The sequence below is a fragment of the Seriola lalandi genome, unplaced genomic scaffold (genome assembly GCF_002814215.2).
Source record: "Seriola lalandi dorsalis isolate HSWRI2012SDOR001 ecotype SW California unplaced genomic scaffold, Sedor1 jcf7180002054494, whole genome shotgun sequence".
Taxonomy (NCBI): domain Eukaryota; kingdom Metazoa; phylum Chordata; class Actinopteri; order Carangiformes; family Carangidae; genus Seriola; species Seriola lalandi.
This window is the reverse complement of record NW_019525047.1, coordinates 1,334,218-1,361,663: the sequence shown is the minus strand read 5'-3', so window position 1 is coordinate 1,361,663 and position 27,446 is coordinate 1,334,218. Positions and strand designations below refer to the sequence as shown.

Below are 27,446 nucleotides of genomic sequence, written 5' to 3'. Positions count from 1 at the left end.
GGGGGAGAGTGAGCAAAACAAAACGAATGAGCCGGCACAAATGCATTTGGGTGGGGTTGGGAGGTGGTGGTGGTGGTGGTGGTGGGGGCTTCAACAGCTGTGTAATCTTCCCATTTAAATTTCACAAGCAATTGAACATTCTCTGTGCTTTTTGTGCATTCCTATTGTCGCGAGGGGAAACAATGAAGATCGGCGAAGAGACAAGTGGGGAGAGAGAGAGGGAGAGCTAAAGTTTCTTTTGGAGATTAGTGCGACTGCTCTTGCGTGGCCCTTATATACGGCGCGCAGGGAGCACTTAAGGTGGGGGCCTCCTCGAGTACTTCTCCAAATAATTATGGTTTCATAGTCATTATGCTTTAACGGCCGCCATTTGGCGATGCAGGCAGTGTCTGTTACATAAAGTTTCTCAATGGAAATGAAAGTGCAGTGGGTCTGTGTGCTGCCGTTAAAGATCCAAGCTGCCAGTTTTTGATAAGGCGTATAGACAGCAGATGTTGCCGGCCTGACAAGTTTATCAATGGAAATTCCATATATCCTCTGCAGAGCCTCCCCCTTCACACCGCTCTGTGACAGATTTTAATACACGTGTCTGTGCTTTTTGACTGAGTGGATGTTGGCATGGAGCTCTGTAGTTAATGATTCTGTGTTACTCTTGGTGTGTGTGTGATTCCTGATGGCAGTGGTTTGCATATTGTTTTTGACAACTGAGTAATGCTTCTTGCTTTCCAGCAGGGGAGTGAGTTACAAGTAGAGCAGAGTGGTGAAATATTTATTCATATAGAAATGTGGTTATTTTTTTAGGCTCATACTAATTCAACAGTGCATCATTACATTTTTCCATCAAATAAAAAACAGTGAGCTAGTTTTTAATTAACAGTTGAGTTGTGTACTTACATTATCCCAAATGTATCTAGAAATCCATCATTTCAATAATGGTTAATGGTCTGTTTCACTTGGTCAGCTGTCAATAACATCATATCCTCCATGTACATGCTTCAGTGTTGTGGTTGCCTACCAGGAGTGAGTGTCAAAACTGACTTTTTATCCAGTTTTAAGCCACATTTTTATGAAATACAGTTTTCAACTTTCAGATTTCAACCAGATGAAGGATTTTAGTTGTTGGTTGTCGGGATCTTAAGCTATCAGAGAAACAAGCTGAACAAATATTAGCAGAAGTGCTGTGCCTGTCGAACAGCACTGGAGAAACGCGTATTTTTAACATGAAACTGCTTTATTAAATGTTTACTGTATTTAATCCCCTGGTCCGTTTGTTTTGAAGAGGAGGAGACCTCTGCGGACAATTCTGCTCCCAGAAAAACCTCCTGAATGACTGGATCATAAGTTATCAGAGAAACAAGCTGCCCAAACTTTACTGGCAGTTCAGCTCAAAGCCCCTGCATTTAGTTGTGCCTTTTTGATACATGCTGGTATAAGTGGAACAGAGCTGCCACACGTTACCCATGTAAATTTTTTTTACACAAAAGGCAAAATGTCTGCTGGGAGAATGAGGGGAGCCACTGGTTCTATACATTTCCATTCCTTGTAATGGTATCCTCAATTCTCCTTAACAGAAAAACATAGGAGCCACCTGGATAATTTAACACTGTGTTATGACCATTAGTTTATGTTGGGGTTTTAATTAACTCACGTTTGTTTCAGGGACACTCCCGTAGCTTGGGGTTATTACTAATGCAAGTCTATCGTTATGAACTAAAATTGTTAAGAAAAAAATCAAAAACAAAAAACACTTGGTATGGACGAGGGCTCTGTATATTACATTACCCATGAGCCTTAACTAACATGGAGAAGCCGGTTAGAGGCAAACATCAGAGCTGTAGCGAATGCACAATCCTTCAATGTCGCAGTTAGGAACAAAACACAATCATAGTTGCTGAATTCATCTAAAATTGACCCTGGATCTGAAACTTGTCTTATTCAAATTGGTGAATGTTTTTATCAGGTTTCTCCAAAGCAAAATATTGCTTTTGTTCATGCATGCAACAGAATTTGTAGCTCATGATTGGACATTTCTCAGCAAAATGTTCCTTTTTGAGTTTTAGTTAGTTGACCTCTCCCTGTAGGATTTTTTTTTACCAAATAACCAGAAACACTTTCTTTGGACATGGCTCATTTTTGTACCGATGATTCAGCTGAGAGTGTTTCATGCTCATCCACATCTTGGAAATGCTCCAACTGCCAATCACCATACTGTCTTTGTATTTTACGACTGCTTCAAATAAAATTCTGACACTAACCAGACATATTGCTCTCAAGTATCCTGTCTCCCCACTGGTAAATTTAATTTAGTCCCTTCCGCTCTGGCTTTATCCTCCCTGTGGATGTCTGCACTCACCTTGCGGTACAGTCTGCTCCAGCGGGTGAACAGGGCGTGCTTGCAGAGACGCGAGGGTGTCCCTGAGTCCCGTCTCCGTCCCGTGGCAGTGTTGACCACCTCCAACTGTGCGTCGCCCAGCGTCCAGTTGACGCTCACACACGAGGCCTTCCCTGGCTGTTGATACTCAGCACTGCTCAGGCCTGCAGGTAAGACAACACGGCAGAGAGAATGACTTTACGTAGGTTGTTTCCATTCAAGATATTCCTCCACAGGTGATCCAAATTCAAAACATTTGATCAAAGTGTTTCAAAATGTAACGAACTCCTGAGTATCCGAGTGAAATTTTGAGTTTTTCCTGTCAAACCTCCACTTTGCTGTTTCGTTTAACCTTCCTTCACCCTTCCCTCACTCTCTCCCTCAGGCTAATGGCTGACATAAAGTTTTGCAGCACTGCAAAAAGCCAAGTCAACCTGGGCCTGAAACTGCATGGCTGTTTATATGAAGCTTTGATACACCCTCAGAGAGGGAGAGAGGGAGGGAGGCAGCAATGGGAGGGCGATCTACGCAATGTGTGAGTACTTGTCTGTGTTTGAGTGTTTCCACCTATATAAACTGTTAATATAATCTCCAGTCACAAAGATCAACCCTCCTCTACACTGGGCTGTCTGTCTCTCTGTCCCGCCCTCTTCGCCTTTCTCTCTGAAATAATTAGCCTCACTGGCAAAGCACACAAAGTGAGGCGAGTGGCTGTCGCGTGATGCTACATGTGATGGCAGAGGTGTGGAGGAAACGCAGCTGACAGCGGGGCGGGAAATGAATGAGGGCTTGGGGGAAAATCCTGGAGAGGCCATTGCAGGTGTTTCCATAGGAGCCAGTTTCTCAGTGTATTCTGGGTAAGTGAAATGGGGAAGTTTTCATTCAGTGTTTGAGGTTTTGAAAACACTCGACTCTACAGCCTGAAGCAGGAGAAAATGTTGAACCACATACTGGTCGGGATGAAGTGTGGAAACAGGCCCATCAGAGGTTTCCCTCCATGGTAAAGAGAGAGGAGATGTAAAATTACATTGAGAGAGTTTTTGGTTCTCAAAACCACAAATATATTTTCTTGTGGATCAACACTTCAAATGAAACACAGGAAAAGTTTAAAATATGGGACTTTTAAGTGTCATAACCATATGATAATATGACCACAAATAATAACATAATAAAAGAAAAGAAAAACATTAACACAGAAAAAAACAAATTGTCTGTTTGCCAGGGTTGGTAATGGCTGACCTCTGACCTCATGAATTACAGTACAATATGTTGCATTGTGTTTTGTAACAATTTCTTATTGCTGAAAATGCTACAGTGGAAGAAATGTTGGAAGCAATACGTATGTGCCACACTGCCACAGACACACTTCTCATGTAGCATCTATGCTAACAAAATGTGACAGCTTGAACATTAAATCCACTCTATGTCTGTAAAACTGTCTTGGATCTTACCTTGACTTCCAACCCAGTTATTTATTATATCAGGTAGATTCATAGAAGATCAGCAGACAGATTCTCTGCGACGGGTGCACAACAGTTACCTCTGATCTCACCACCTGACAGACAGCTTGTTATAGTACAATACCTGACGTACAATACCACAATACATGCCTTCAGATCATCTCCCCCCCTTGCCACGCTCATATTCCCATCCTCACTCCTCCATTCACCAATCTCAGCTCTTCTTTTCTGTAGCTCCTTAGAGCTGGAATGAATTGCCTGCCACAGTAACAATCCTCCAAGTCTCTTATTACCCATCTCTTCTCTCTTGTGCAGACGCACCTCTTTGAACAAAAGACCCTCCTATCCATCCTGCCTTTTTCCTCTCTCCCGCTCCATTCATGGCTCATTTCATCCCTTCAATGGACTTGACTCCTCTGTTTCTGTAATAGCCAATTTGATTTTTCCCTCATTGAAGACTTGATCAATTTTTCTTCTGGGAAGTGTTTGGCAGACATGAAAGAGGCAGAATTAGAGCCTTTGGTTATGGGATTCATAGCTGTACACAGGCTGTACTGAGGCTGCTGTGGAGCCACAATACAGCACAGCCTGTGTGTTTACATATACATATTGTATCTCTCCTGCATTACTGTAGTACTGCAGGGTTTTCAAGTAGTTCTCGTGAGGATGGAGCAGCAGAGGGAAGAGTGGTGTAGCAACAGGTGTGTTTAAAACATATCTCCAATGTCCCTAACCCATTTATGAGAAAAGCAGGGGTGTGACCGAAAGGTTGCTGGCTCTGTTCACCTCCAGCAGCACTCTACCCCCAACTGCTTCATGCAACAATGATACATACAATAAACACATACAGTAGAGCCGCTTTCTTTGCTAACAGGTAAGCAGCTCTCCTACACTAAGGTGACCAGATTTCTGAATTAAAAACTGGGGACATTTCCTGTTCAGTCTTTAATAATAAATAGTACACCATTATATAAAATAGTTTGGTTAACAGATTCCCATTAATTGCCTCAGTTTTAGAATAACAAATTGGCAGCGCTGTAATCACTATCTCTTTCACTCTCTTCCAATCCAGTCTTCCTCGTCTCCATCCTCTTCACTCGCTTCACTTGATATTTGTTCGTCTCTGGTCGAGTTTTCTCTAAAACTAGGCGCGCAAGTGATTAGTGGTAGAAGAAGAGTGACACAAAGCTGCTATAGGTAGCCAGCATCCTTTGTTGGCCAAAACAGACACAACACTAGACACCTGCCCACCTGCTCTGTTGCCCGGTCTTTCTCTATGTTTTTTTTTATTCACAATTAAAAATGGGGACATTTCCAGGAACAGGCCACCAAAAAAGGGGATTATACTTGTAAAACTGGGACGTCTGGTCAACCTATTCTACACAGTTGTGCAAAGCCAATGGATACTTCAACAATCAACCCCCAAAATACTTGCTCTCTCCACACACAGTACATGCTTTGGTTGAATGCTCTTTTCTGTGAGACTTAGTAACACGTTACAGTGATGCGATTACCTTTTCAGTAACGAGTAGTGTAAGGGATTAAAATTGGAATTTCAATCATTACACTACAGTTGCTAATCCAATGGCAGCAGAGAGCAGCTGTAAAACAAGCATTTGTACTCAGTCAACCGCAAAACTCCAACGGTGGCGAGCGACCATTATTAATGTTTCTTTTATCTGCTGTTGCTCTGATTCCTCTTATCCCAAAACAACAAAGCCTCGCCACACTTTCTGTTCACGCTGTGGTGAAAGTGAACAGCAGGACGAGCGCGAAGGACAAGTCAACCCATCGATGTGTTTGGCCCTCGGGGTTCAGGTGGAGCTGCTTTGGCTGGGTGCGATAAGAGAGGGCCCTGTGATCCCCAGGAATTTCCTCCAGGGGTGTTGCTTTTAAATAACCCTGGACACACAATAGCCGGGGAGCTCATCAGAGCCAATGAAAGGACGGAGGAGGAGATGAGAGGAAGGTGGGGGTAGATTTGCACACAGACATCTGAATGCAAGCTCTCGCTCTCTCTTTCCTTATCCCCTTCCTGCCTTGCTGTCTCCCTCTCTTCCCCTCAGCCTCTCTCTCTCTCTCTGTCTGAGCTCCCTTCAGATTGAATGGCTAAGGGCTGTGATTACATTGATTTGGTGTAGGGCCATCTCCACTGTCTGTCCATCTTCCTCGCTCTCCTCCCCTTCCTTCACCCTTCCACCCATCAATAGGCTGTTGTTACTCAAGGTACTGAAGGTGCAAAGATCTCACAGTTTGGGACACACACATAGAAAAAAGTACAATCCCTATAGAGAAGGAGAGGGCAGAGTATCTGCAAGAGGGATAGGAGGCTACTTCCGTTTTGAGCAAAGAGGACGTGTGAAGGTAAAGGGCATATCTACACCATTAGCAGTGATGCTGCAGGACATTCTGCAGCATCATTCTTCCGTTCATTAAACAAACGGTGTACTTACTGCGAGCTTTATTATAGTTAGAGTGAATAACTTAATATTATAAGTAAGTATGAATGATGAACAAATTGATCATACCTGACCACAATTCTCCAAATATTAACTGCAGCTTGTAATATCTAAAACCAAAACTTCCATTCCTGACAAGTTAAATGACTCCATTCAAAGAGCCATTGAACAAATCATGAGAAATGCTCACCGAGGCTGCGGTCGGGAGCCTCAATGATGAATTCAACCCAGCTATCATCACCAGAGGACAATTCAGCAGAATTATCAATCTTGATGAGGATAGGCCTCACAAAATATTCATCCTCATGGCAACCAATTACCCGGAGCAGAGCCCTGCAACGCAAAGAGTTCCTGTGCCCTTCAAGAAGTATACTTGAAACCTGACAAAAATATGGTATTAGATGTAGATAGTGTGCATTTGACATGATATAATGTGTTTTTTCTTGTACGTGACTGTCACAGTCTTTGTTCTTGTCAATGATCCCCCAGCAACAAAATGTGCCCTACATCGCTGTGCATCTCTGTCACTCTGCCTCTCTGACTGGCCTAGATCTGAAGTGATGGCTGATGCAGTTTCTACAAGTTGGGTGTCATTCAGATCCTTTTCCAGCATTCATCTTCACTACAAACGAAAGCCTGAGGTCTCAGTGGAGCCCTGCGAGCAGACGTGCCAGACAACTTCTTAGCTTGTTGCTTGTCTGGCTGGCACAACGCAACTGTGGAGTAGCAGGGGTACACGGGTTTGTTAAACGTGTGCCAGTGTATGTGTGTTACATGTGATGGCTCGTCATTCATTTGGTTTGCATTTGGCTGACATTTTTATTAAAAGAATTCTCTGAAAGTAGATAGTGTACATATGTGGCTTAGGGCTCTACATGGGATTTGGAAACACAGCACAGACCAGAATGTCGCTGTTTAATGGCAGAAATACATGAGTAGGAAAAACTTTTCTTGACCACTTGAAAGCTATAATATATTCCATGCATGGCAATCAACCAACCTGTGAATTCGAAGTTTAGTGAGTTTAAATAGTGTTTTTAATTAACCCAAAAGGTTACAGGCTAATCCTTGTGTATTTCTACCACCTTAAACAGTTAAATAACATAAGCCATTGTTTTTTTGTTACTCAGCAAATACAAATTTTAAACGCACAGTATGTAACTTCTACCACCAGGGGTCTCTCAATCAAAACAATAACAAAGGACGGCATTTGGTTGCATCATGATGTAACATGGGATCATGGGACTTGTTCTTCACCACCATAGCCATCAGCTTCTCCCGTTTTGGATTCCATTAGTTTCAGACATTCAGAAGGTTTTTACAGAGAGCCAAATGATCCACAAAGGTCTCATCCTCTCCAAATCAAACAGACCAGGTGATTATAACCAGGAAAAACAATGAATAAGGCAGTTCCACATTAAAAGTGAGTGTTTTACTGATGCTGTATGTCAGGAAAGGGTTGGGAGCTAAGACTGCTGCAAACCTTTGTTTCGATTGTTGATAATTTATGAACCAGACGTTCAGGAGGATTTTACCAGCAGCTGAATTATCCACAAAGGTGTCCGTCCTCTCCATAACAAACAGACCAGAGGATTAAAACCGGTAAAAAACACTGAATGAAGCAGTTTCCCCTTTAAAAATCAGTGAAAATCAGATTCACCGACACTCTTCAGTGGACACAGGACAGGACGTCTCCAGTGGCTAGCTGGGATGTTGGAGCTGAGCTGTCTAAAATTTGCTTGGCTTTTTTCTGTAATAACTTAAGATCCAGATGTTTGATGACCAAAATCTGGTTAAAAAATATATCTGAAAACGACCAAGGTGTAAAAAGTGTATCTTAAAATGTTGCTTAAACCTGAATAAAAAGTATGTTTTGATGCTTCTGGCAGACAACCACAACACTGACACGTGCAAAGGGGAGATGACGCTAGTGACAGGCGACCAAATGTTACCTTGATTAAAATATGTATTTCCCTAGGTTTGAAAAGTGCACATTACATTTGGTATGATGTAAGTACACAACAACTCACAAAAATAAAAAATAAATAAGCTACTTATTATAACTTTAAGATGAAGAGATTTGAAACTGACACTTGATGCAGAAAGTTGCCCATGTGTTCACTTCACTATGATGCTCTGCAGTAAAATACAGAACTAAATTTAAATGTTATAATCAATATTCTTATAATTACAATAGCTCAAATGATTATTTATAATGTGAATGGTCACTTGCACCCAACTGCAGTTCCCCTCAGCTCTAATGAGTTTTAATTCTTTGTTTCGATTTTCCAAGCTGACAATTTTCACTATTGTTATTCACGTCACCTGTCTGATTGTGTTGTTTTAGCTATAGGCACTTGTCTGTTATTGCAGGAGTCTATAATTAACATACTGGAGGACTCGTTAAGTCACAGTTTCAAAAAATAAAGACTAAATGCAGTAAAGCTGATGTAACGAGGTCAACTTGCAGGGATTTTCAGCTGTAAGCGACCTTAACCTTGTATGAAATGGGAAAATAGTTGTTTGTGGTGCGACACAGCATAATCAGATCAGATTGTATACAATATAATTTTATATCTCATTCAAAAAGTTCAAAGTTTAGTGATATGAAATCACTGGTGCGGTGTTGTACAAACACTCAAAAAAAAGTGGAGAAATGGAGAAAGAGAAAAAAATGTCATTATCTGTTACACAACAACTGGTCGAGGCAGACGGCTGCCCATCCTGAGTCTGGTTCTATACGAGGTCTCTTCCTGTTAAAAGGCAGTTTTTCCTCTCCACGGTTGCTGCTCTTTGTTGGAACTGTTGAGTTCTCTCCATTATATGGTCAGGTCTGGACCTGACTCTGTAAAGTGCCTTGAGATAATGTTTGTTGTGATTTACTGCTATACAAATAAATTGAAAACATCCTTTAGCTAAACTGCAAGGACTGACTGTCATTGTACTTCCCTACGTCGATATCTTCCTAAATTAACTAATTCACCCAGTGTTTGACTGTCTGTGTTGTAGCCGTACCACTGAGCAGAGGCTGGTTGCGTCTGTATGTGGCGGGCAGTGGACCGAGGCGCTCCTGCCGCTGGTTCAGAACTCGGCCCAGATGACCCGTGTGGCGCAGGCTGCCGACGGTCATGCTGTGCAGGTACACCGGCTCCACAAAGTGGCTCAGCAACGCCCCCTGCAGGCCCAGGATGTTCCATCTTGAGGGGAGGGAGGTACGAGGGAGAGGATGAGGAGGTGTGAATGAAAGAAAGTCAGATAGAAGCAGGGAGGGCAACAGTTTGGGGGGAGGGAGAATAGGCGGGAAGAGAGGCAGAATCGGAGGTTGGAAAGGAGGAAAAAGGGGAGAGATGGGTAGAGAGAGGAAGGGAGAAAAAGAGCGACAGACAGATGTGAGAGCTTCAATAACAGGTAGAAACAATTTGATCATTATCTTGATGTGGGACGTGATGGACACACACACGCACGCACACACACACACACACACACACACACACACACACAGAAACACACACGTCCTCTTCTCCCACTCCCCCTGGTTCAGAGACACAAACCATCATCACCACCAACAACAACACTGCCAAAGGTCAGTACATCAGCATTCATTACATGGAACAACACATTACCATGCGTGCATTCATCAGAGCCGTTGAGGTTAATGCACTGCACAGGCCTGCAGGAAAGCTTCAGTCGTTTGCTCGGCACGAGGGGCGACCGCCTCGGGGTTTGTTTAGGGAGATCCACCAGTGACACAAAATCACTGTGGGGCTAATCCTGCCAGCCACACCACCGCCTGATACTGTAGCCAGCTGGTCATGTGCCACCTACTGCTGAAATCCCCTCTACTTAACCAGCAGATGCTAATTTATGGATGGAAAATGATAATTACCATGTTTATTATCATTGCAGCTCTTCACAGGGAGAAAGCCTGCTGTGTACCTGAGCCGTGTGCTCTCCGCTACGTTGGACTAATGAACTTATGCGAGGCACAATCAGGGGATTGACATTATGCTACTCATTTTTACATCACTGTTCTTTTTGTTAATCAATGTCGATGTAATGTAATCAATTGCCAACTTAATAATCACTCTTTATGGCTTCTTTCTCAGTGAATTAATATCAATGGCTTACTGTGAATCACTGAGCGGCCTCACGAAGCGGCGTCCGCCCACATACGCTTTACCTGCAATCTGTCACCAAGATCTGTCCTTCCCTCTCGAACAAAGAGGAGGAGCTTTGTTCAAAAAGCACAACCTCAGTGCTCCGCCAAAACAGAAATAGTTTAGCCTGAAATATTAATTTACCCAGAAGGCGACACCGTGAATCAGAAACATCTTCTAATCTCATGCAAGAAAAGAGCCATCTGGCTTAGGTGTGTGAATTTAAAGAGAGGAAGGGGGAGAGACCTCCCTCTCTCTCTACATCTATCCTTTCTTCCCTCCCCCGGTAAACGCCGACCATTAAAGTAATGTGTTCATCTGCATAAAACTGCAGTGGAATGGAGAACATCATCGTTATATATGAAAGCCATTTAGGCCCCTCAATTAAATCCAGCTGTCGACTTCAAATCTAATATTAGCAAAGGAGCTTCACAGGGCTCGGCTTAAGAAAACAAAATGATGATGGTCAGGTGAAGCAATGATGGGGTGAGGCATCAGCCATTATCAGAAATGTTTACGATGGGAGCAAAGATCTTAAAATCCCCAGTGGTCAAAGCTGAACTAACCATAATAAAGTGCAGGAACTGAAGGAAGTGGGGGGAATAAAAAAGTAATGGGAGGTTGCAAAATGAGTGTGACAGAGGACAAAAAGAGTATCCAGGGGATCACTTTAAGATTGCAGCAGTGTGTGGGTGTGTGTGTCCACGGTCCTAAGCTCCTCTCAGTTCCACCCTCCACCCTGACCTTGATAAACTGGCCCTTGGTGACCCACTCACTTTAACGACGGCCACCGATCATTTACAGCGATATAAAAAAAAAATTAAAAAAAACGGAGAGAGGAGGCTGTGGAGCAAAGAGAGCGCGTCTGCCGTCTGGTCTGGCGGGATGGAAGGGAGAGGATGGTGGGAGGGAAGAAAAGCAGGGTGTCCCTTCTCCTTCCCCCGTCACTCTATTTTTTGTAAAGTAATTGCTTTCACCCCCGTTGGTGACCTGGGTAGATTTAATCACACCATCTCCAGCCCTGGCCAACTGAATCAAATTGGTCAAATTAACAGCGGCTCCACAGGAGAAGGGTTCACCTCTCTCTCCCTCGCTCTGTCTCTCACTTCCTCTATGTGTGTGTGTGTGTGTGTGTGTTTGTGTGTGTGCGTGCGCCAATCCTTTCACACACACATACACACATACACAACAGTGGCTCAGCTGTGGTCCTGTATGGCTCAGTTGGCACAGTGCGGGGCTTACTAAGCTGAATTCATGGGTTCAGTTCCTGTTGGGGCCCAGTCGCGGCTGAAGAACTGAGACTATATTAAACACTGGGTTCAGATATGTCAGTAAATACAAGGGTGGGAGTGAAGAGTTACTGTTGTTGTCTACCTTCATTGTGTACTTAATTTTCAGTATTTTTAGCATTGCTAGCATCTCTAGGGATGGCAATTTCAACTTGTCCAATACTGTGGTATATCTGCTAGCATGGTTACTTCACAGTTTACTTTTAAGTATAAGCTGTGAATGTCATCACGTTAGCAAACTAACAGTGTTGCCATCACTGTTTTAAAGCAAAACGAAAGAGAAAAAAACACATTTTACCTCTTATAAAATTAAAAGATTAATTCCAAAGACACAAAACACACCACTGCTCAGTTCAGTATACTCAGTGGTTTTGTTGCTGCGGTATTGTTTGGTCTGGTATGACCAGTAGCCTATGGGGCTAAAGTTAGCAAACTTCACTGTGTAACCAAGCGGCTGAAAGTTCCTGCATTTCCTCAAATGACCACTTACAGCTCACTGAAGTTTCGGCTCTCCACGCACTCCATGTCTTTGCCCATTTTTGGATTAGCCGAGAGTTAGGCGGAGTCAGGCACTGCCAAGACGAAGATGGCGGAGCAGCTCACTCTAAGCTTCAGAACTGCTCTTCAGAAACCTCTTGGTGACATCACGGAGGCTACATCCATCTTTATTTACAGTCTATGTGTTTAACTGATGTTACTGAGTCATACACTGACTTTATGACTTTTATACCATTTTTATTATGCCACTATTAGGTCAGGAACATCTTGGTTTTCATTTCGGTGCACATGTTAACAGGTTAGAGTGTACACACCGCCTGCAAGACACGCGCGACATTACATTACACCAGCGACGAACATAAAACTGACACCTTCCACTATAGTTGTCTATGTCTAGGCTGAATCTGAACATGATACAGACATGAAAAAAAAAATAATTTAACCATTTTAGCAGCTGCATGTGGAGACCGTGTCATTTTACTGACGTTTTGTGTCAAAAATAAATCAGACATTAATTTATAATGACAAGAAATCCAACATTCGATTAGCCTGCAAACTCTATGTAGAGAAACAGAGCTGGCAGTAGCAGCGACACAGCTGGTGTGAACACACACGCCTGCTTCTCTGCAGCAGTTCAGCAACATCAACTGCCACGCTCACGCAACGCAGGCAGTGTGTTCCTGGTGTTACACTTGTGTTCTAGCATTTTCTATTATCCTGTAACACAGTTTGTCAAAAACTACATATAGTCTAGCCTTGATATTGACTGATGTGTCACACCTGGATGTATTGTATTAATGACTCTTGCCCTTGCCCCCATGGTCCCTGAAGAAGCAGATGTTCTGCAACTGGACAAAGAATTTACAGTGTCTTCTGGCACAGAGTGTGAACAGCCAGCCACAGTTACAAAATATCAGTTATCACCTCTAATAGTGTGCCTAACCATTTCACATTTACAAGGTTTAGTTACACAAATTATTAAATATTCAGTAAGTATATATAATATATATAGTTATGCGTGTGTGTGTGGACGTCTCCCTCTGCCAAAAGATGCTCTAATGTTTACGCTCTGATGCCTTCATTCTTCACACATGGAGACGATGTGAAAACAGACGTGGAAGAGGAAGGACCATTAGTTTCTATGTCTCATCAAATATTACTGACTCATATAATCCTACAATCTGATAATGAGATAATTTTACTATTCTTTAATGGATATCATTTTTTAAATCAAGTTTTGGGCCCAGTATAGAAACCTTGTCCTTACATTTTTACTTGAACAGCCTAAATAAATAAATTAACCAGTGACTAAATGATTTTATGTCTTTTAGCTAGAAGACAGTCAGCCCAGCAGATCTGGAGATTAAAACAATCATGTGATTGATACGCTTATTCATTAGAAGGGGATTAGTCGTTCAAGTCACATATGGGAAATCAATAGTCATCACCAAGAAAACAAAAGATTTCACATATAACATGACTCATGGGAACGCACACCTGCACCTACGCACACACACAGATGTTAAGGTAAATATCAGACAAACCTCTACCTGCCTCATGAAGCACATTTTCAAAAGCATTGTTTAAACAGAGATCACTCCTTCTCATAAGGGAGCTAATCTCCTAATAACGTTAATTCTTCATCAATCCTTTCACCTTTCTTTTCTCATGTAGGGTCAGACCCCTCCTGGGTGAAAGGATGTGCTCATCATGGTCTGTTCAGAGTTTATGTTAGGGTATCACCATCTTTACAATAACATCAACACAATTCATGCAATAATAACAGCAATGAGAAAATCATATTTAAAGTTTTGGCACTGGTGTTATTGAGCTCCTTTGACAGGCACGATTAAAATAAAGGAGCATTAACAACAAAAAAAATGTCGTACACACACAAAGAGTCCAATAGTACAGCAGTGGATGCTCAGTGTGGCAACAGCAGCAGCAGCAGCACAGAAGGGGGCTTTTGTCCAATTTAGTTTTGACCCACTTGACAGTCAGCAAAATCAACAAGTGAAATGAGGCAGAATACAAATGTTGACTTTTTATTTTCAACAGTGCCAACAAGAAAAAAATGCACTCCTAAACCCGAGAAAGACAGGAAGCTTTTAACCCAGACTCATCATCTGAGAGAACTGACCTGGTGATCTTGTCTGTGCAGGACATGGTAATGAGCTGCTCGCCCTGTAAGACGCCGTCCCACGTCTGGACGGGCCCCCGACATCGCACCAGCACCGTTCCCTCGCCTGACTCGATTTTGGTCCGGAGGTGGTTGCGGTGCTTCCTCATGAGGTGTCTGCTGCTGTGGACTGTCAAAACAACAACACAATCCCAAAACCTCATTTCATGACATCTTTTATTCCACACCACTGCTCGATATCCAGTGTAATTAGCCAATAATGAAATGTGTAATTTCTAAATATCACAAAGCTGTTTCAGATCTAATCCTGTCAATCAGCAGTCGAGAAAACTGATTTATTTTGTACATTAATGATCAAATGAAGTTAAAATGCATCAGCTAAACTAAAGTGAAGGCAATAAATATTATCCCAGTATTATACAATATTATACAGAGAATTAAATGTATTATTTTGGGACTGCCTAATTGTTATTGAAGCAAGCATTCCACTGCATTATTGCTGGATGTACGGCTCAGTCCATTCCCATGGATTGCAGCACTTTGGACTGTCTGTATTAGGCGAGGTGTTATGGAGTATCATATAACAAACTGACACAAGGACCCACGTGCTGTTAACACCGTTAGCAGGAGCACAAGCCCTTGATCCATTTAAAACTCATGAACTCTCCTCTTTTCTCACTTCCTTTCCAGCTTTTCCTCCATGGCTGTTGCTTCAGCTGATGACAGCAGCTAAAAATTAAGCCCCCGACTTCCAGCTCAGAAATATTTCAGGAAAAGGTACTAAGTAATTTTCTAATCTCCGAGAGCGCACTGCAGAACATTTAAAAGGTTTAATGACCAAAAACGTCAAGTTCAAAGGCTTCTCTGATCTGACAGCATCGTCTTTTCTCCCTCTCTCTCTCTCTCCATCCCTCCTGGTTTCATGAAATCTCACCATGTACTGCACTGGGTACACACTCATAGAGCTGAATAGTAGCTTCAATCTGTGATGAAAGATGGGGAAATCTAGATGTCAGAGGGCAGAAATGTGTTTGTTTTTCATTTTGGATTTGATTCTTGATTTCCTTATGGGTTGATTATTTTGAGTTATCTGTTTGTTGCATGATTTGTTTATGGCATGAGTTATTTCATTGATATTTTATTAATAGTGTTTTGTGTTCCCATTGATGTGTGTTTCTTTTGACATTTCTGCCACTGCGCCCCCTGGACTGGACATTAAAAGTGGGTCAAATCAACGTAAAGACAATCCACCTGGATAATTGGACAGCTTGGCTCTCCTCCAATCAGAGGAGAGTAACGTCATAGACAATGGGTTGGCATAAAGGCAGGTAGACAGCGTTTTCCAGGAGTTGTTGTTTTTTGTATCGAGACGCCATCAGACACCGACACAACGGAGGAGATCAGCCGCGGGGAACGGAGAGGGAAACAGCCGTGCAGACCAGATCGTTCGACCCCAGCAGGAAGCCGTCAGTGCCATGTGATCAACAACTGCAGTGGAGGAGAGTCAAATCTCCTCCTTCGCGGGCCCGTGGAGGAAGAAGGCGGCGCGTTGGATGATCGGCCCAGGCGTGGCTGCTCCTGTTCCCCCTGCATCTCTCCCTGCGTTGTATACATTGTTTTATTTTGTTTTATTTTTGATCGTGGTTGTTTGTGATACACTGTGATTGGTTGTTCTATTGCTTGGCTGGACTAATTGCTGCTCTGGTTCTTAATTATTTATTAAAAGAAAACCTAACAGAACACCCCCCGCAGTTTCATGACCTTGCTCTTCTTACTTTGTAGCGACCCTTTTTATCCGTCTTTGGTTTTTATTGAGAGGACCCTTACCTCTTTAAAACAAAGGGTGGCGTTGTCACTTTTATTCTAATTTATTACATTGTTGCATTTTAGTCTTTTTTAAGTTAAGTCATAAAGGGCCACATATACATTCTACTCATGGAAACTCAGAGGCCACCAGAAGAAAAATGCTGGGCAAAACGTCTAAATATACAATTTATTTTCTGTGCACAAGCAATAAAATGCCCTTGAGTCAGCACGGCGTGGCTGAAAGAGGCCAAAGAAGGAGTATGACATGAAAATGATGCCAGCTGGACAGTGGTTGGGGGGGAGCATCTGCCAGAGGAAATGGTCTCCTCTAGGGTTAGGGTTAGGAATATGTTAGGGTTACGAAAATGAGTGTGACTAAATTAAATAGAAATGTATCATGTGTGTTCTGAGGCAGCTTTATTTTTACTTTTTCAGTATTAACAACCTATAAAAAACAAAGGAAAAGAGAGAGGCCAGGTATCTTACGGTCAGTGGTGATTTCGTAGGGTGAGTTGAGTCTCCCGTCACCACACGGTGAGGTGCTGATGTACATGTGGAAATGGACGTTGTCTCTCAACCTGTAGCCACACTCCTTGTGCCGCATGAATATCGACTCCTCCCAGTCCTCAGGGCTTTTACTTTGGTTGTGAGAAAAAGAAAAGATAAAAAAATAAAAAAATAAATAACAAGAATAAGGGAGACTGATGAAAAAAGGTAGCACCATTCATCACAGCATAGGAAACAGATTTCCACTTTTCTTTTCCAGTGATGAAGTGAGGCAGAGACGTGGAGAGATGGACATCGGCCCTCTCTGTGACCACAGCCCTTTCTCCTGCTGTCAGGGAGACTCCTGGACATTATTCAGGCTGTCCAAACATCTCAGGGGACACATGGGAGGGGAGTTAACCTATGGTTCTGTACACGCTTTGCATTTGAGCCATGGAAGTGTCATCATTGGGGTCAACTAAATGATTGGCCGACATAAAAATAACGCAAGAAAATGAGACACTGTATTTCCCATTATGAACACAAGACGTCATTAAACAATAACTGAGACTAAATCTCCACAAAATATTGACACAAAACTAAAACAAACACTTTGATGAAATCTCTCTATATGCTCATTGATGGAAAAAAAAAGAGGAGACACAATCACCCACAATTAATATTTGAAATAATCAGTATGTCCTCCTTTGAGTGGCTTCTCTGCACATTTCTCCCCCTGGGGGACCTGAATCATCTTCCTGGTGATTTTACACAGCAGCAGGGCACCATGAACGCACCACCAACAGTGCCAGCCCGGATGTAGCTTCTGTCTGCACTTTAACTCTACAGCTGTAAGAACTCGGACAACAGACAGTGATCGGAAATGTATAAAATGTAAATATAACGCTGCCGAGAGAAAAAGATAGTGTGTAGTATTATCAGGAGAGAAGCAATGTGACTACAAAATCACAAACCTGTAGACACACATCAAGGCACACCACACAGAAACTGACCTAACGTTACAATGTTCAGTAAGATTACATTACTTTTTACTACGTTATGTATTAACATCTCACAGCTATGGGACATTGCTACATTGCTTGCAGATGGGTTTTTTCTTTTAACCTCCCTGAAAAGTCAGTGGCCTATCCGGCTAGGTCGGCTAACCTATATTTAAAACGATTTTGTTGTTTGTCGACTAATCTTCTGATGACTGAAAAAGATGTTAAAACTAATATGTTTATTCTTTGTTCTTTGACTAAGATGACGTGGACTTTTGACCTCAAGACAAAGGAAAGACAAAAATTTGCCCGTGGTTGTGTGTTAAGATGCAACTGTGCAAGATGATGATGTTTCACCTTGAGCCAAACACCTCGTGTTTATCCCAGGGCTTCATGAACCTGCTGTCACTTCATAAACATACAGAGACCAGAGAAAAAGGATTGAGACCGGACAAAAATAAAATAACTGAAGAAAAAAGGGGTTCTCATGTTCTGAGGGCTAACACACGACCACAGCCAGAAATGGTGCAAACTTTAGCTAGCTAACCTTACAGCTAACATCTGTCAGCTGTTATAGTGAATACACTGGTTTGTGGTAAATAAAAACAGAATTCAGTCGTTCAGCAGTTAAATTCATGCAAAAACACATACCAAAGAATTCACTTTGATTTCTGTCTGAACACACCTGACTGCTGTCTGTATATATACTCTAACAGGACACACTAGATAGACATGATTCATTAAAAAAGAGATGCTGACTTTTTAAAATACAAAATCAGTCTGATGGATGAGTGATCAAATAAAAGATAAATCAGGTGTTTAGAAAACGTTTTTTTCCCATTCAGAGATGAACTCTTGCAATATGGCCAACATGGCAATACATGATCTAAAATCCACAAAATGTGGTTATTGTTTGTGCTGTGTGCAGGAATAAGGCGCTCACACAGACACACACACACACACAAGTTCATACACATAATATATGTAAACTATGCATCACAATGCAAAGCACGACTGCACTCTTTACATAACCTCTCCTCTGTCTCCGATGTCCTTTCACTGAGTGTAAATATGGCAGTTCTGGCATTTTGTTTGGTCATTTCATTATGAGTTATCTTCCCCCATTAGCCATTTTACTCAGCTGCAAAGTCTCTGTACCTGCCATCCAGCATTGTGCTAAGACAAAAAATCAGTGCTGTGTATGCAAATATGACATTCAACGATCTAGACTTCTAGCCACTAATCTGATGAATCAGCCTTGCTATCAAGCTCCTCCGGGGAGCTCAAAAACATAATATATGCTTGTGCACTGGAGGCAGTTAGGAGTCAAAACTCATCAAGACTGTCTCTTGACACTTGTAAAAAATCTTTGGGAAGAGTGTGTGTGTACCAGAGCACATTGTACAGGTTGCAAAGGCACAAAAAGTATGTACATTTAAAAAAGCACTAAAAACAAATAGGCTATTGAGACCCTGAGCTGAACCAGTTGAGTGTGATAGTATGCTTAGTTAGCTGGAGAGGACAGTGCACATATGGCTCGTTGATTATTGAAAAGTCTCTGGTGGACAAAGCATGGCTGTTTCCAAGCTTATTATAGAGGAGAGAGTATTTTTGGCACTGTGGCAGGAGGTCACAACAAACACCATAATTAAGGTTACTAAGCATAGTGTAATGCATAATGTAGTGTAATGCATGCTAAAACTGTTGCAGGCACCTTGGAAATTTTACTCAAGTACTAACTGAGGGACTTCCCCTCTCTGTGTTGCCTGAACTTCACTTTGAAGATATCATGCCACCAAAAAAAGAGACATCAGATCAAACTATCTAGCTTGTAGCCACATTGAAAACCTGCTAGCTTTCTAAGATCACGATCTGTTGGTCACCCCAAGGACAAGGTTTGTGACTGAGGGTAACTGGGCTATTAGAGCCCCGGCACTCTGGAACTCTCCCCCAGCTGAAATCAGACGCTCTACCTCATTAACTTCCTTTAGATCTCTTCTTTTTTGCTGTATCTGTAATTATTGTTTATACATATTTCATTGCCTGTTTTCACTCAGATTCTTTTGCATAATGTTGATCTATGATATGTTTTTATTTTACTATGCTCAGGGTCTTTGACCTTTTCTTTTATCTGTTTTAATTTTTTGTGAAGCACTTTGTAACTTTGTTTGGAAAATTAATAATAATAATAATAATAATAATAATAATGATTATTATTATTATTATTATTATTATTATTATTACCAGCCTTACATTATAAGATGGTTAATACTGGATTAGCAGCATTTTACTGTTGTAGCAGGTCAAGGTGGAGCCAGTTTTCAATGTGAAATCAAGGGGAAAAGGGGAACTGTTTTGGAGGTTGTTGTATCCCGACCAATGTTCAGACCAAACCTAGGCCCTTGCTTATACTCCACTGTAAAGAGAAATTGTAGCCTTTTCTCCAATATATAAATACAGGTTACTTAGGATGAAGATTTTATACAAAAAAAATTATGATCATCTTATAAAATGAGATGCAACTGTTATAAATAAAACCACCAAAATCCTGCTTACATGTTTAGAAATCAGTGATAATGATCAAATTCAATGATACAAAATGATGTGACTTTGAAGAGGCCAAAATAATGCATTATGGGTACTTAAATAAACAAACAAAATTTAAAGAATCCACCATTCATGTTGTCCTTCTTGCTTAAATGCTGTACTTTTCTTCCAAATCAGATAAATGCATATGATCAGCAAAGAAGCAAAACTGGTCAGTAATGATCCAGAAGACCAATTGAGTGTTTCTACTGAGTGATGTTATCTGGCTGTTTCGGGGAATTGAGGATGTAAACACCATAGAGACGTCAGAGCTGCAGAAAGTAGAAGTAAAACACTCTGAAGATAAATCTATTACCTTAAGAAGAGTTCAAGTTGTGAGTAGAGGAAGCGTAGCAGGGCTCTCCGGGCCGTGACTTCAGCGTGACAGTCATTGACCACTTGTCCCTGGTCACTCAGATACTCCCCGTTTATGCACTTGGTGCCCGTGGATAACGCCACCACCTGGGCGTGCCGCAGGTCCAGGCCTGTTGAACAAACACACACAGACAAACGTTCGCCTTACTGTGCCTGTTATACGTTCCATTGACTACATTGATTTCTTGATCCAGGAGCTTAATAATATCCCTCAGTGTTTAATACCTAATTCATGTCCTTTTGTCATCATTAAGAAACAAGTCCAGCTGCGCATGCAGACATCACAGGAGGAAAATTGCATATGAGATTTCTTTGCTGAATTTAACATGAAACCAACGCTAAGGTGGCCAAAGGTGAATCACATCAGGGTGCTCAGACAATAAAAGTAACTAGTGTTTCTGTCTGTAATATATGTACTTATGCATAATTGATAAAGACTCGTCTAGCCACATGAATAAATCATATGTTCAACTTCAAGCTACATAAATCACACAGAGGTAGCATCTTTCATCTATCCAGTTTTTGTGTTGCATTATATGTTGCATTATATTCTGACTGGGCAGAAGTATTGTATAATATTACAGGTTTTGTTTTGCACCATTGTTAATTGTTTTTTTTTTTTTATTTGCACTAATGTTTTTTCAGGTCATTGTTTTTTTTCTCATTGTTGTAACGGCAACATTGTCCTTATGGTGTTTTTGTCCTTTCCCTGTCCTGTCTCCCCTGTAGCCTGTAGTTTTGCACTGGTTGTGTGTTCTTTGTTGTGTATTTGTGTATTTTTTAATGTCTACTCTATATGCCCTTTAAATTGCCCCCTAGTCATAAATTAAGTTCATTGAATTGAACTGAACTGTATCTTGAATATTTTTAGAAAATGTAGCGACAGATGCCACACGGCTTTTTCTACAGAGGCTCAGGGTGTCTCCAAACTCCACAGTAGTAACAGTTTAGACAACTTGGCCAAAGAAAGTATTAAATATGCATTTAGCATATTTGTGTAAAAAGAAATGCCCCAACATTATTTTGTATAAAATATTTTCATGCCAAGCATCTTTGTAGTAAAATCAAATAAAATCAAAAACAGCCATTGATAAGATACATAAGTTTGTCAGGAGACTCTTTGAAAAAAATGGAAAAATAGAGCTCAGACTGAGGTTGATCTCATCTATCACAGTGAAAAATCACAACAGAAAAGGAAACATAACAGGAGAACAGGGTAAACGGGAGTTATTTCCATGACCACAGTTCTCTGAATAGCATGAGTGAGCGTCTCTTCAGGAGCTCCTATCACACCTCACCAACCAGGATTAGCTGGAGGAGTGAGGGAGGGAAGAGGCCACTCCACCTGACCCACCATGCCTTCTTTTTCAGCAGCACACGGGAGTGGGCCGAGTCTAAAACCAGAGGGGAAGAAGGAGACCTTTTCTCCATATGTACTCTGAAGCCTGAGCTCAACAGATGCTCCTCTCTGTGGTTCTGTGTTGGCTTTACAGGTGCTGCAATAAGCCAATCATCGACATAAGCAGCCACAAGCATCTGTAGCCACCTGAGTCGTCTTTCTCCAACCTCAGTACATTTTAGATACAGATAATTTATCATCAGAGGAGCAAACCTGATAGGTCTTCTATGGATGCTATACTGGGATGCAGATATATGGGATAGCATCCATGACACTAAATGTACAATCATAAGGGAAGAGAAAACACAGACTCACCCTCAACGTTCAAGGAGGCAATCAGTATAACTACTTTATACACAGTTAGCTTAGTTAGAAAAGATGAAAAAAAAACAACTCTGCACAAATCTGTTTTCACTATTCTCTGATCTGTTCTTTTTATACTGTATCACAAATAGAATATCATATTATATTGGATAATTTGAACAGATACTAAAAGGAAACCATGAGAGAGAAGAAAAGTCTCTTTGGTGGAACTGAAAATCTGAAACATGAGGAGCCTTGCATAGACACTGCTTTTTTGAAAAAGGTTTTGTATTATAATTTATAAGTTTAGCATTTGTTTTTGTAAAGTCAAATCTTAATGAATTAAAGCAACTGATGTCTGCAGCTGTCAAATAAATGTAGTGCAGTAAAAGTACTGGAGTACCTGAGTAAGTACCTCATCAAGCACCCTTGAATAAAAGCATTATATTGTGAAACACATGCTTAAGAATATAAAGGTGATATGATGGTGTGGTGTCAGCTAAATTAGGGGCCGACTAATGACAAATGTCCAGATGACACTGAGGCATGATACAAATGCAATAAGAGAGGTCACAGATCACAAGTCATCCCGTCCCGTGTTGGTTTTCTCTTTTCTTGGGGAGGATTAAGGCTAGTGCAGGGCCATGTGAGAGCCCGGCTGACTGACAGATAGATAGGGGTGGGGCTGTCTGGATCAGCACGTTAACGGCATGCCATTCCTTCCTTGGCTGCCACAAATCTCTCCCATCGCCTCTGAAAGTCAGGCTTCGCTGGCTCCTGGCAGACCCACAGGCACCGCCGGCCCGGCACATGAGCTTTTATCAGCCTCGGCCCAGATGGCACTGTGGCGGTAGAGTCCTGACAATGGAGGGAGGGCAGGGGAGGAAAAGATTGAGGGAGGGAGGAGTGTGTGTGTGTGTGTGTGTGTGGGTAGTTGAGAAAAAAGAGCATATAGAGGAAGAGAGGAAAGAGTAAGGTAAAGTGGAATGAGTTCAACTTTTTTTCCAGAAACTACAGAGGAAAACAATTAATGTTCCTCTTAAAATTTCAATGATCCAATATTTTTCTCTTAAAACAAATAATCAAATTGATGACATGAAATGGGATAAATGTACTGTATGCAGATCATGTGTAACAGCATAATTCATTAGGTGCTTATTTACACTTCCAGCCAATATGAGGCAACATTATCATTAATTTGAAGTCTTGTTTCTGGCCATGTGATAAATGTAAGTCCAATATTGATTCTCCTTTTGGCTCTGTTTTGCTCTCAGTGGGTTCTTAGAGCTTCATCTCTGAAAACAGCTGCCTGCTGCTGCCGAAAACAGATCTACGAGAACGAGGAGATGAGAATGAACCAAAACAGTCAAGCCTGAAAACCAAAACAATGAGCTGAAAGATGAAAAATTCTTGATGATGACCAGCTGTGGTTTCATCACTACAAATGACACCTTTCACATACACGTAGTGAGTGTGTTTTTCAGAAACCGGTTCTTTCTATCATTTCCCTACAACCTCTCTCCTTGTTCCTCTCCTCTCTGCATGTTTGGAAGCAGATTCATAAAGCCCCGGCATATGGCCACATTTTTCACTCAAGTTGACACAATTTCAATTCACGCAGTGGAGTCTTCATGTGAGTTAGCACGTCTCTGGTCCACTGGCGTGACCTCTCAGTGATCAATCGTGCCACCTTTAAAATCTGCTTCTTGTCCTGTCTGAACACACAGTAATACTGTATCCTTCAGTCTGATTAAAAATGAACTGTATAAGAGGCTGCCAGGAGTTTTTGACAAATTTCTTTTTCCACATGAAAAGTTAAAACAAGCCCTAAAGCAACACATACATTCATTCACTTGTGTTTTACTACCATCACATCTTTGTCAGGGTGTGAACAAGTAACTAACAGAATGATGTGTATACTGTTTACACAGCCATAGCATCATAATGTGCAAACTATGTGCAGTGATCAATTAAAGGTCCCATATTTTACACTATTCCTGTGTTTTATTTGAAGTGTTGTGACATGAGAAGATATATTTGTGTTTTAACAACCAAAAACATCTCAATGTAGTTTTACATCTCTCTCAGGTTTCTCTCTGGAGCTCTAGCAACAATAGGTTCAGGCTCACTCTCAACAGGCTCAGAGCTGCTCTTCTGATTGGCCGTTGCCGGTAACACGCTGCCTGCGTCTCTGCTGCGTCGCTGTTGCTGTCAGCTTTATCTCTCTACTCGATTGTTGGATTTCTTTTCTTTATAGATTTATTTCTTAATCACTTTACACAAAATACGACCTTTAAATGTCAACACAACAGCTAGATAATGTCTGCCAACACTTAATATAAGCTTCTTAAAGCATCTTTCCGATATTTCTGTTGTAGCTATCACTGAAAACTGAAAGTCTAGGAAATTAAACAGGCTCAATCTACTGTACTACTGCACACAAAACATTCAATATTTACAGTAACATAAAAATCTCTATATCATGAGTTCAACGATTGGTATTCCCTGTAAGCAGTACGCCACAATTCCTTCTCGGCGATAAGGTAAGTTCAAAAAGGTAACAGACTCTCCCAATTTCATTCTCCTGCTTTTCCTTACCGTTCCACTTTGCGATTGTTTAGATCAATTTTGCAGTGGATAATTTCTGCTGCGCTGCTCGCTACCCTGCCATGAAATTGGCACTGAGGTTGCCTTCAGTTTGCAGGCGAGAGGAGAGGAGGAGGAGGAGAGATGAATGAAAGACAGAGAGAAACAGAGAGAGAGGTTAGGTGGAGAGAGAGAGAGCCACAGGCAGGGGTGCTGTTTTTAAACCAGGAATAATCAGCTGCATCACAGAAATACAAAAAGAAAGGGTCAAAAGGAACAAGGTAGAGTAGAGTCAAAGGCCTGAGGCACTCTTCACACACAAATACATCTGTTGATCACTAGTGATTCAAAGATGTCACACCTCAGGATAACAGCACTGTCGAAAATCATGTACATCACAGACTGAGACCTGCAAACCACTCGCTCTGGCAACTGCACTATACTCCTCAGCGCACAATACTGTCAGCGGTCCTAAACAGGAAGACAAAGCACACACCGCCTCACTATGGCAACTCAGGAGGTAAACACACTTTGTGACAGCACATGGCGCAGAGACTTTTTCTGTCAGGTGCACACAGGCATTTATTTAACACAGTAATTTTATGCCCCGAAGTGGAGAGAAAAGTGAGGTAAGGGGTGTGGTATCAGTCAAGCAAAACAGTGCAATTTCCCTGTCAAGAATTAAAGGGAATTTGTGCAGATGGCATTGACTGCCGATCACGTGTGAGCTAATTACACTCCAGCCTCTTTTTCGAGGCTAAGTTGGGCTGTGTAACTTTACAATAAAATGTTAAAATTAAAAATTAAACTAAAATTTGCATTATATTCAGCAATCGGGCTTCTGGTCTCGTCTTGGGAGAAGCTTTTGTGGCAGATCCAGTCCAAACTGCTCCAGCCATCACAAAATAACTAGAGTCCTGTGGCACAGACATACTGCTTTCAAAGAAGTGAGGTCACTATTTTCATCATGACTCATGTCAACACCCATGACTAAAACGTATTCCTTCTAATGTCCCCCTGCTTCCAACCCTGCAGCAACACAATGACTGGCACACCCACACTGTGAGTGCATCTTGTGCCATGTGCCACTTTGTCACAAAAATAGAGTCTAGTGGGACAGTATGACCTAACATTGTTCTTTGCTCTGAGAAATAAAGCAACAGGAAATCAAAAAACAAAAGGAAGGAAAAAACAAGAAAAGATAGCATTTATGTTCTAAGTCTAGAAAAGACAGGAGCTTTAATGCAAGTAAAATCTGATGGTTATGAAATATTCATAATATAATTTGTAATATTTATTTATCTAAATTTAATTTATAATACAAAAGTTGAATAAGTTTTTAATTCAGCAGATTCATCAAACAGCTGCAGCATATGTGCTACTTCTATGTTTGTGCTTAATGATGCTTTACTTCTACCCCACAACACTGGTCCTCAGCTTGGTGGTTCTCTGTCTGCATGTTGGCAAAACGGCCTCACCACCAGGCTGCACCACACTACATTACACAGCGCTGCAGCAGACAGTGAGACAGTCGTTTAGTATGGTATAATATGGTGCAGCGAGTTCATGGATGTAAACCAGAGACACATGAAGGACCCAGGAACTTTAAAATCAAGTGGTATGTTAAAAGGGTACTCCAGTGTTTAAGTATTGCATTTCCATAGTGCTGGAGGACTCACAAGAGACTGATGAATAAATAATGGTCACGATTTAAGCAGCAGAGCCTGAGGCATCCTGACTTGGAGCCTCCACTATGGGTCAAGCTCCAGAAACACTGGATCCTACATGTCTGTCATTTTTTTAAACTTTAAAAAGCTCCCCTTAGAGCCACAAACTGATTTCAAAGGCTGACTACTACTCAATCATTCAGAATATCAGAATGTATTAAATGCATTCCATTAGCATTATTGTTATAATTAATTTACTGTTAATTAATAATATATTAATCTATCATTTTTCTTATCATTCATGGGCGAGGGAGCTGAGTTTGCTTTAGATGCAATCTTAGGGTGATTAACAAGCAATGTAACAAATGAATAACCCCATCAAGTCAAGAGTCAAGTTATATTTTATTAATCCTCATTGGAAAATTCACCATTTGTATTTGACAAATCCAGACTGTTTAGTAACAGAGGGCAGCCAGCACCCAGGACCAAAGTCCAGGTCTGATTCCGCTGCCTTGATCAAATGATCAAGAGTAATGCTAATATCAGAACACATGAAAGTAAGTGCAAATATTTACCCAAGTACAGTACTCCATTACACTTTTAGATATTGCTCCTTAACTTGAGTCTTTCTATTTTCCACTTTATACTTTCACCCCACTACATTTCAGAGGGAGATATTGCACTTTCTACTATATAATCTTATAATCATCATATAAGTAGTTGAAATTAACCTCACCTTGGTTAGCTACAACATTCACTTACAGGTGAAAACACTGGTAACAATAATCCAATAGTATATCATATAATCATATCATATTAAATAAAAAAGTATGACAGCCATGAGAACTCAATACACTGCGACC

General features: G+C 41.3%; 1 protein-coding gene across 1 annotated transcript in view; it reads right to left on the bottom strand.

Moving 5' to 3' along the window:
- adarb2 (adenosine deaminase RNA specific B2 (inactive)) overlaps nt 1-27,446 on the bottom strand; it is a 194,922-nt gene that overhangs the window by 3,784 nt on the left and 163,692 nt on the right. The window contains exons 5-9 of the mRNA XM_023412894.2: nt 20,570-20,738; nt 16,667-16,818; nt 14,375-14,543; nt 9,306-9,487; nt 2,354-2,535 (exon numbers count right to left, since the gene is read on the bottom strand). Of these exons, the coding sequence (XP_023268662.2) occupies nt 2,354-2,535; nt 9,306-9,487; nt 14,375-14,543; nt 16,667-16,818; nt 20,570-20,738 (854 nt within the window). The remainder of the gene's footprint in view (nt 1-2,353; nt 2,536-9,305; nt 9,488-14,374; nt 14,544-16,666; nt 16,819-20,569; nt 20,739-27,446) is intronic.